Source organism: Centroberyx affinis, unplaced genomic scaffold, assembly GCF_046629955.1.
Source record: "Centroberyx affinis isolate AG114_WGS23_722 - 3 ecotype Tasmania unplaced genomic scaffold, CSIRO-AGI_Caff_v1 ptg001172l_1, whole genome shotgun sequence".
Taxonomy (NCBI): Eukaryota; Metazoa; Chordata; class Actinopteri; order Beryciformes; family Berycidae; genus Centroberyx; species Centroberyx affinis.
Window position 1 is genome coordinate 125,668 of NW_027279702.1, and position 11,728 is coordinate 137,395.

Sequence of the window (11,728 nt, forward strand, 5' to 3'; positions counted from 1 at the left end):
CAACCGTCCAAATGTGATGGTCTACAATGTCTCCATGTGGCCATTAGAAATAACTGCATTCTACAACTACATTCAACATTAAACAACTACAATGGAATGACTTGTATTCAGATGAACACCCATTTTTTGCAAACTAATTTCAAACCAAAAGACAGAGAACATAGATGTGTAATTTATCACACAGATCATTTCACTCAACGCAATATGATCGCCATGTGTTTTATTTATTTATTGTTGGTTTTTGTTTGTCAGAATTAAGGATAGATGCTCATTTATTTCTGATATACAGGATACTGAAAAAGAAAGCTTGGCCTTACGTGAAATTAACAAGTTACGTGGTAACGCAGTAAAACATGTTAAAAGAAAATGGATAATGACGAATAAACATGAAAATATTTCCCTATGTCCCAACAAAACAAGGGACAAACTGAGTGTAATGATTTTATCCAAAAGGCATCTTGCCTAAAAGCGATGAAATTGGGAATTCACCATTCACCAGTTAATGCCAAGGATATTTAGAAATTCCAAATAAGCGTACAGGTCAGTGAAAGACTGCTTTTCGATTGTGAGGAGACACATTTTCCTCTTTGACCCCGAGAGATCGCACACAACACATTCAGACGCTTATTTCAGAACCATGGACAGCGGTATACACATATAATAGTGACTTAGAAGAAAAAGATGAAAAAGAAGAGGTGTATGTCAAGCCACCAGATTGTCTTCAGTTAAATTAGTGCTCTCTTTTAACAAAGAGGCAAACTACCTTTTTTGTTGACTTGTTAGCAAGAAATCATTCAAACTAAAGCAAAACAAGTGGAGGGGCATCTTTTTTAACACTTTACTCACGACAGTAAAATAGGGGACCAATGGAGAAATATTTATTTGTTGTCATATTCTTACCTTTTCTTTATTCGGTAAAGTCTGAGTCCGGCTAAAAGTGTCTCCTCCGTTAATACTGATCAGTTCCGCATCTACGGGCGGAAACGGTGCCGGGAAAACCACTACGTCACTCTTCAGTGTGTCTGAGCTGAAACACACGTCATACTGCTGAGTAGATTTAGAGTAAGACCAGCTCCCGTCAGGGTGGGTGGTGATCATTGGGGCGCTGTACCTGCTGAAACTGCCGTCTGTCCTGTGGCATTTGACAGCTATTAAACTGATGAGGCTCAGTAGAAAGATCACTGACACCGACACAATGGCGATCAGCAAATACAGGTTTAAATCAGAGAAGCTCTCCTCCTTTACCGGCACGTGTCTGAACTGAGTCTGGATGTCAGCTGTGCTTTCGACCACCACTACATCAATAGACACAGTAGCTGACAGGGAGGGTTCTCCGTTATCACAAACCAACACCACCAACGGGTGAGTCTTCACGTCATTGTCACTCATTCGCCTCTTAGTCCTGATTTCCCCGGTGCTGGTTCCGATTCGGAAGAGGTTGGTTCCCTTGGGCTCAGAGATGTGATAAGAAAGCAGCGCATTGTAGCCAGAGTCTGCGTCTACAGCCCGGATCTTGGCCACAAAGTAGCCCGCTTCAGCAGAATAGGGAATGTTCTCACTGTTAACGGAGCCGTGCTCAGAATAGGGCGCGAGAATCCCGGGACTGTTGTCATTCTCATCCAGGATTAAAACGTTCACAGTCGCGTTGCTGCTGAGCGGAGGAACACCAGAGTCTGTGGCCTGAACTTTAAACTGGAACGTTTTTATCTCCTCAAAGTTAAAGGACTGCAGACTGACTATGTCTCCGGTCTCTGAGTTGATGTTTACCATTGTAGACAGCGGCATTGAGTTACTATTACTGTCTAAAAATGAATAGCTCACCTGGCCATTTTGATCGACATCAGCGTCAACTGCTGATACTGTTTTAATGGTTGCTCCCACTTTACTGTTCTCTTTCAAGTAAACATTAATCACAGGCTCTGAGAAGCGAGGCGCGTTGTCATTGACATCAGAAACGTCAACAGTAATGATGCTGGTGCTGGAGAGAGGTGGGGTCCCTTCATCAGTTGCTACGATAGTGACATTGTACTGAGCCTTACTTTCTCTGTCAAGCTTCCCATTGACTACTAACGAATAATATTTTTTGTAGTTTGTTTCCAATTTAAAAGGAGGTTCATTTGCGATTACAGCCTGTACTAAACCGTTTTTCCCACCGTCTTTATCCAGCACAGAGATAAGTGCAATAGCAGTACCTACTTCAGCGTCCTCCTTCACTGTGTTCAGTAGTGACGTCACAGTGATCTCAGGAGCGTTGTCATTTAGATCAATTACTTCTACCAGTACTTTACAATGAGCAGACATCGGAGGTTGTCCTTTGTCACTGGCCTGTGCGTGAATCTCAAACGCAGGATTTTCTTCATAGTCGATCTCACCTTTCACTAAGATTGCACCAGTTTGAGGATCAATTTGAAATACATTTAATACGTGATTCTGACCTTTACTTCTTAAAGAGTACTCTATTTCACTGTTTAAACCTTCATCTGCGTCTGTTGCGTTCAAAATTAACACTGTTGTCCCCGTTGTCAAGTTCTCCAAAATTTGAGTTTTATACAAAGAACTACTGAAAACGGGAGCGTTGTCGTTAATATCTAAAACGTTGATAATGATTTGTGATGTTCCCGACTTGGGTGGATTTCCTCCGTCTACTGCAGTTAATGTGAGTTTTATAATAGGTTGTTTCTCTCGGTCTAAAGACTTCTGCAGCACTAGCTCGACCCCCACACTCTCTCCCCCTTTGTGTATTTCTAAAGAAAAATAATCATTCGTATTGAGCTTGTATGTATTAACATTGTTCTTACCAACATCCAAATCCGATGCCCCTATCAGTCCAAATTTCCCTCCTGGCACAGTACTTTCAGCAATGTTAAGAGACTGTAAATGCTCAGAGAAAAAAGGTGCATTATCATTTATATCTAATACGTTTATCTCTAAACCATAAAGCTTCAAAGGATTATTTATTACGGCTTCTATATTCACGGTACATTTTGTAGCCTTCGCACAAAGCTCTTCTCGGTCTAATTTTTCATTGACATAAAGGACACCAGTCTTGAGATTTACATCGAAATATTTTCTCTTTGATCCGGTAACAATCTGAAACATCCGGGACTCCAAATCCTGGATATTAAGATTAAGATCCATAGCGATATTTCCAACAGAAGTCCCCGGGTTTACTTCTTCTGATACGGAGTAAGAGAGCTGCCCAGACACCGCTTCCCAGTAACAATCCAGCAGCAAAACCGCTAGATATATCCCAAAAGGGCTCCTCATGATCGGGAAAAACATAATTCTATCCACCGTGAACAACGCATAGATCCAAATCAGACCAATCTCGTCAAAAATTCAAATTAAGAGTGAAATACAAGAATCCATTTTCTATGCATTTTTAACAGCCAACGGGGAAATGGTTGTCGCACCGTTCTCTCTCGCCCTGCGTCTCTTTGTAACAAAGCCCTGAGAAATATCTTCATCCTCTGAATCTGGGAGGAGCCTCAAACCTCCAGAAACAACCGTCCAAATGTGATGGTCTACAATGTCCCCATGTGGCCATTTGAAATAACTGCATTCTACAACTACATTCAACATTAAACAGCTACAATGAAATGACGTATTCTGACGGACACTCATTTTTGCAAACTAATCAATTTTATACTACAAGACAGACATAGATGTGTAATTTATCACACGGATAATTCAACTCAGCACAATATGATCGTGATATGTTTATTTTTTGTTTTTTTCAGAACGAAGGATAGAACCTCACTTCTTTCTGATTTACATGATATTGAGGCAAAAAGCTTGGCCCTGATTGAAACGCACGTGGTAACGCAGTAAAATATTAATAAGTGCAGAAAGAAGGCAGAAAATGGATATTGACAAATAAACCTGAACATATTTCCCTATTTTCCAACAAAACAAGGAACAAACTGAGTGCAATGATTTTATCCAAACATACATCTTGCCTAAAAGCGATGAAATTGGGTATTCACCATTCACCAGTTAATAACAGGCATATTTAGAAATTCCTAATAAGCGTACCGGTCAGTGAAAGATTGCTTTTCGATTGTAAGGAGACTCATTTTCCTCTTTGACCCCTGGAGTTCGCACACAACACATTCAGCTTGTTTCAGCACCATGGACAGTGATAAAAACATATAATATTGGCTAAACAAAAACTGACAGAGATGTATGTGAACTTACCAGATTGTCTTTAATTATATATTAGCACTCTTTTAATAAAAAGGCAATTAACTTGCAGAAATATTTCCAAGTTTTTATATTCTTACCTTTTCTTTGTTGGGTAAAGTCTGAGTCCGGCTAAAAGTGTCTCCTCCGTTAATACTGATCAGTTCCGCATCTACAGGCGGGAACGGCGCGGGGAAAACCACTACGTCACTCTTCAGTGTGTCTGAGCTGAAACACACGTCATACTGCTGAGTAGATTTAGAGTAAGACCAGCTCCCGTCAGGGTGGGTGGTGATCATTGGGGCGCTGTACCTGCTGAAACTGCCGTCTGTCCTGTGGCATTTGACAGCTATTAAACTGATGAGGCTCAGTAGAAAGATCACTGACACCGACACAATGGCGATCAGCAAATACAGGTTTAAATCAGAGAAGCTCTCCTCCTTTATCGGCACGTGTCTGAACTGAGTCTGGATGTCAGCTGTGCTTTCAACCACCACTACATCAATAGACACAGTAGCTGACAGGGAGGGTTCTCCGTTATCACAAACCAACACCACCAACGGGTGAGTCTTCACGTCATTGTCACTCATTCGCCTCTTAGTCCTGATTTCCCCGGTGCTGGTTCCGATTCGGAAGAGGTTGGTTCCCTTGGGCTCAGAGATGTGATAAGAAAGCAGCGCATTGTAGCCAGAGTCTGCGTCTACAGCCCGGATCTTGGCCACAAAGTAGCCCGCTTCAGCAGAATAGGGAATATTCTCACTATTAACGGAGCCGTGCTCAGAATAGGGCGCGAGAATCCCGGGACTGTTGTCATTCTCATCCAGGATAAAAACGTTCACAGTCGCGTTGCTGCTGAGCGGAGGAACACCAGAGTCTGTGGCCTGAACATTAAACTGGAACGTTTTTAACTCCTCAAAGTTGAAAGACTGTAGACTGACTATATCTCCAGTCTCTGAGTTGATATTTACCATTGTAGACAGCGGCAGTGAGTTACTATTAACGTCTAAAAATGAATAGCTCACCTGGCCATTCTGGTCAACGTCAGCATCAACTGCAGACACCGTTTTAATAATTACTCCTACTGGACTGTTCTCTTTCACATAAACATTAATCATGGGCTCTACAAAAATGGGTGCATTGTCATTGACATCAGAAATGTGTACAGTAATAACGCTGGTGCTGGAGAGAGGGGGAGTTCCTTTATCAGTAGCTGTGATGGTCACGTTGTGCTGAGAGACACTCTCTCTGTCTAGGGGCCCATCAACAACCAATGAATAATAGTTTTTGTAATTTGTTTCGAGTTTGAATGGAACGTTATTATTTGTGATCTGACATTTTACTTCACAATTTTTACCACCATCTTTATCGAGAACTGACACAAGAGCAATAGCAGTGCCTACATTAGCGTCCTCTTTCACCGTGTTACGTAGTGACGTCACAGTGATCTCAGGAGCATTGTCATTTAAGTCCACCACCTCTACGAGTACTTTACAATGAGAAGACATCGGTGGCTGGCCTTTGTCACTGGCCTCTACACGAATCTCAAAGGCCTTTCTTTCTTCAAAGTCTATATTGCCTTTTACCGTAATGGTACCCGTTTGACGTTCAATTTCGAATATATCAAGTATGTGGTCTTGATCTTTGCTTCTGAGGGAATACACAATCTCACTGTTTAGGCCTTCATCTGCATCGGTGGCGTTCACAGAGACTACTGTTGTGCCTGGTGGTGTGTTTTCGGGAATTTGAGTCTTATACAAAGATTTGCTGAATACTGGAAGGTTATCGTTATTGTCTAAAACATGAATAACAAGCTGTGAGCTACCAGACTTCGGAGGATTCCCTCCATCTACAGCGGTCAGAGTCAGTCTAATCACAGGCTGTTTCTCTCGGTCTAAAGCTTTCTGCAGCACTAACTCGGCAGACACAGTCTCCCCTGTTTTGTGCACTGCCAAAGAGAAATGTTCATTCTGGCTTAGTTTGTATGTGTTGACTCCATGTTTTCCCGCATCTGCATCAGTTGCCTCAGATAAAGCGAATTTCACACCTGGTAAAGTACTTTCTGCAATGTCTAAATTTTGTGATTTAGCTGTAAACAATGGAGCATTATCATTTACATCTAAAATGTCTACTTCGACACGATAAAGCTTCAATGGGTTATTTATCACGGCCTCTACACTTACTGTACATTTGGGTTCCTCTGCGCAAAGCTCCTCTCTGTCTATTTTCTCATTGACGTACAGAACCCCAGTCTTAAGATTTACCTCGAAAAATTTTCTCTTTGATCCGGTAACAATCTGAAACATACGGGCCTCCAAATCTTGTACATTTAGGTCAAGATCTTTAGCGATATTTCCAACAGAAGTCCCCGGGTTCACCTCCTCTGAGACGGAGTAGGCGAGCTGCCCAGACACCGCTTCCCAGTAAAGATCCAGCAGAACAAGCACTAGATATATCCCAGTAGAGCTCCATCTACACGGCGAAGACATAGTTCTATCCAACCTGAACAAAGCATAAATCCAAATTGCCAATCCAGGTCGAATATTTCAGACAGTAAGGAAGATATCAGTCGAAGTGAGCTTTAAATATAGACGGTATAGACGAATCTGTTCTTCCCTCGTTCGTCGTCTCTTTATAACAAAGCCTTCAGAAACGTCCCTGCCATCTGAAAACGGGAGGGGCCTAGATGTGCCAGAGAGTAGCGCTCACTCCGATGGATCAACAGTGGCGCCACGTGGTAAAAGAGGTGATGTGCAGACAGCATTCAGAGAGCATTCAAAAAGCGATGTAGCCTCCTGAGTTTCTATTAAATCATATCAAGCATATTATTTAATGTCAGGACACGAAAATAATACCATATGTTATCCAAACAACATACTATTAAGGTACTTTATTCCCATTAGAGAATATATGGTTTGTGTTTATATATGGCTGAACAAGACATTTCAGCACCATGGACAGCACATTAGAGCATGTCATGAATGGAGAGCAGTTTCTGTCTGGATGTGTGTGACATTGCCAAAACCGTCCTTCAAATATTAAGTCCCGATCCCAACACACACACACACACACACACACACACACACACACACAGCATCTCTCTACCTCCTTCTCCCCCTCTACCCCACTCTTTTTCCGTTTTACATATATTAATTCAGACATGAACTTACATAAGCGACTAAGCAAAGAAAGTAAAGGACTTGGTCTCGCAACATGAACATGACATGACAACAACCAGGTTTCCATAGATCAGGCCTTTTATGTGGCTTGACATCAAATATGTGTGATTCTTTCTTTTTTGTTTATATCCTGCTGTCCTGGAGATAATTTCTGAGTAATAATACAAGTCAATCAACCCTTTCATTATAATGTCAAACTTGAAATGAGTAGAAGGACTAGAAACTTGTGTAAATAATGAATGAATTCATAACACACAGTGTATTTTGTATATTGGCATTAGTAAACATTGACCAAAAGGTTTTGAAATTAATAAGCCTTTCCATCTCACTGCACCCACATATCTCCCTCTGTTTTATCTCTTTCTCTTCATAATATGGCCTTTAAGGCAATAAATAGATTCATACGACCTTCCTATTCTACTCCACTCATGGACACAGGAGGGACATTTGTCTGCTGTGGGGTATTTTGGTGAATTCTGGTGTTTACCCACATCTCCACAGAGACAGTAGTCATGAGCTTATGAACGTTCCCTCGTTTGTAATCCCAGGATTAAGCCCTGGATGCAGAAACTCCTGTCCTATTTCCATTCCCTAGGAAACATGATTTGATTTGAAAATATTAATAATCATCACATACTGAGTCACAGTCGTCTCTTCCCCAAAACGCAATAACAATAATAGCCCACAAAGGATGACCTGTGCACACAATTTTCATAATGTATGGCAAAATAAAAACTGTCTCCATACAAGGACACTGAGCAAAATGCACATGTAGGCTATGTATATGCGCGCGCACACACACACACACACACACACACACACACACACACACACACACACACACACAAAGAGCGATATATGCAAACCACCTGGTCTTCCAGACCTAGACAGCCTATGATGGAACTGAGTGATTCATAGTTTATTTGTAGGTCACTGTCTACTGTCTATACTGCATTGCGCTGACCTTACAGGACTGCTGCAGCCCAAGCTAATCTGACAGGACATAACTTTCTCACACAGAAAACACTACACAAAAGTTTTTATACTTAGCGGCGCAAAGATAATTTCTTTTTTAAAAAGGTGATGTGGATGCAGCTTGCCACGGATGCTGCTTTGTGGCCTGCTGACCCGTTACCCTATTTTGTAGGGCAAATGTACAAGCCAGTTAAATGTGTGATAAACGTCTGCACTATCCTCCCATTACAGCTCTCCAAGAAATAATAACAAAAAAGCTATGGTGATGTTTCAATTTACAACCCACGAGTACAGTAAGAACTGCATGACCCACATTTATGGGTGACATTGGAGGCTGTAGCATTGACCCCACCCTGAGAACACAGCCAGGCCCTCTTACTGAGCATGCCCACTAGGCCATGTGGAGGAAGCATTGATCATGCCACAGAAGTGTGAAAGATGCTGATGACATAGAGCCACCACATCATCTCCTCTTCCACTGACAGATACAGCTGGGCTGGCCTACTCCACTGGGAAGCATCCGCAGAGGGGGTCAATGAATCAATTAGCAACTATACGTACTACTGCAGAGACAATGATGATACTATACAAACACACACACACACACACACACACACACACACACACACATACACACACAGACAATTTGTGTGTGCTATTGCCATATTATAGTGCATTAGTTGGTAAACTCAACCATGCCCTTATTGAGGCAATTTTGAGGCAATTTTTCAGTCCCATTTTCACTTATTAATTCCGTATGCATTGATGAAAGTCACATTTCCTGAGGATATGATAATTGAATGCGCTGAATAATTAATAGTGAATAAATGCTGGTTAAATAAAGATCCACAATATTTGGTCCCTGAACAGATAAGTGATGCACGATGAATCCAGTGGTTAACTACGTGTGTGCATGTTAGTCTGCCTGCCAGTCTGTGGTTTACCTCTCGTGATTGAGTTTCAGGAAGAAATGGTAGGGGGAAGACCAAGAGCGTTGTGGTATGATGGGGCGGGGGAGCAGTGAAAAGTAGGTGATGGAAAGAGAGAGAGAGAAAGAGAGAGAGAGAGAGAGAGAGAGAGAGAGAGAGAGAGATGTTTTTGGGTGTGTTCACTGCATTGTTAAAGGGCTGCCAATCAGTAGATTCACAAATATTTTACATTATATTGTAAAATAATATAATGATATTCTCATAATCCTTTGAATGTAGCCATCAGTATGTGTTTGCGCCTGTGAGTAAGTGTGTGTTTAGGGGCGTGTACCGTACTGTGCATCTGTGTGAGTGCATTGAGTAGATGGGGGAAGGGTGTTGTCGGAACATGCTCTAAGGCGAGTCTCCCCCCGCCTCTTTTCTCCTCTCTCCTTCTGCACAGCTCTCTCGTCTCCATGGCAACGACATCTCATGGGCTGACATGATGCATGTGTGCACGCACAAACACACACACAGGAGAAACACACTAATACACCAGGCTATGGGCTCAAAAGGCAGTGGATAGTGTGAAAGGTAACACAATTCCTTCTGGATTTCCTACCCATTTCTATAGTGCTCTTCTATTCAGACTGAGTTCTTATCTGTTACTGTTCCCAGTCACGCTGCAGTGTCTCACTGAACAAAGCAGATCACAGCATAATGACAGGCGGAAACATGCACACACTCACACTCACATACACAAACACACACATACGCATACACACAGCAGGCCGGCCAGGGTTGCAGTTGGGCTGCTCATGCATTGGTAATGTAGCTCTGCAACAGCATATTCACTATGACAGGTCCACTTTAGCAGCAGCGCCTGCTTCTCTTTCCACCCCCACACCCCCACAGAGAGGCTGACCTTCTCATTCAGCCATGCCCAGCCCCCTGTACCCTCTCTGGGCCAGGGCTCTGGAGACACCCCCACCCCACCCACCTCCTCTCCTCTGCAGTCCACAGACTACATCCTGCTTTGTGTGGACAGATACTGATGTCATACTGTGTTGTTTGTGTATGGGGAGTTCAGCTAATTAGGGCATGAGGGGGCAGCATACACCGTGTGGAGGTTTCCTTCTTGATTTAATAACTAGCTTCCAGAACAACACCTCCATTATGGAAAACTAAACAGGCAGGGTTGATGCCTATTGTTCAGATCGATTCCTCCATACCTTGTTTGTGTGTGTCTGTCTGAGGTGTAGAACCATATTCACTTTTGTAATATGACTCACACAGCACTGGATTGTAGAAACAGTGTGACTAGAACCACACCCTAATGCAGTAGTACACTAATGACTTAAGTACTCTGACACAGCAGAAGGGATGGAGGGAGGGAAAGAGAAGGATAGATGAGGAGAAAGACACTGGAATGTAATGTCATAGAGAGAGAAGATAGAGTGAAATAAAAGAAGAGGAAGCAGGTTGTAGTAACGAGTGGGGGAGGAACAGATAAGCCTCTTGGAAGAAAAGGGAATGTAAAAATAGAAGGAAATGTAATCATCTTTTCATGAGATCAGAATTTCCAAAATGTGAAAATTACATGCATATCTACCACATGGCATTTAGAATCGCTGAGCAAATTGGATATTCCTGTAATTTATTTTTCACAACCAAAAATAATTCCCGTAATTCGAAATCTGCATACATGCACCGACACACACCCAGAGATGTAGGCATACACACAAACGCACACAAAGATCATGAGAGAGAGAGAGAGAGAGTGAGGAATTGCTCCTTGTATTTAATCCAACTACCACTTAATCATTTATTTCCAAATCTGCGCTCGCCTCCACTGGTTCCTGGAATAAGTAGGACAGGGGCGGGTCTGGGAAACATGAGCCGGAACAAGATGAAAACCAGGACACAGCAATATGGAATGTGCCCATGCACACACACACTAGAGACAGACCAACACACTGTTCACTCATTTGGAAAGTAGTGGCACAATGCCCAAAAATCACATAATTAGTTACTCTACTGTAAAATAACAGGCAGAGAAAAGAGCATGCCATTGTTGCCAAGGCTATTGCTCCATTTGATGGAGTGATGAGTTGTAACGGCTTAATTGGAGAGACATGACAGTAGTACTTTGGCTTTAACCTATTACATGTAGTCTTCCTACATATCCACTGTTCCTAATAAAGTATCTATGCCATGCTTTCTACTTTTCTGCACATTTTTCCAGACACTTCTACATTCTAGCTGATGTTTCAACCACCTTTTTTTCAACAGTGCACCCACACTCACACATATATCCACACATTGTTCTCATTTGATAGAATGACACTGCCCACCCCATCAGTAGAATATGTCACTTTACAGAAGATACGTAGACTGCGTAAAGGGCCCTCTGATTACTAATGTCAATGTAGTCTCAATACGCGGAAACTATGCTATCAGTGCTCACGTCAAAACCAGACCAGTCAT

The 11,728-nt window shown here is 42.2% G+C and overlaps 2 protein-coding genes across 2 annotated transcripts; both read right to left on the bottom strand.

The window, feature by feature from the left end:
• Positions 1-888: 888 nt before the first annotated feature.
• Positions 889-3,267, bottom strand: LOC139648222 (protocadherin alpha-4-like). The gene has a single exon (XM_071524277.1). It carries the CDS (start codon positions 3,265-3,267, stop codon positions 889-891), a length of 2,379 nt encoding a protein of 792 aa, XP_071380378.1.
• A 1,004-nt stretch (positions 3,268-4,271) lies between these two features.
• LOC139648223 (protocadherin alpha-3-like) lies at positions 4,272-6,668 on the bottom strand. The gene has a single exon (XM_071524278.1). It carries the CDS (start codon positions 6,666-6,668, stop codon positions 4,272-4,274), a length of 2,397 nt encoding a protein of 798 aa, XP_071380379.1.
• Positions 6,669-11,728: the final 5,060 nt, after the last annotated feature.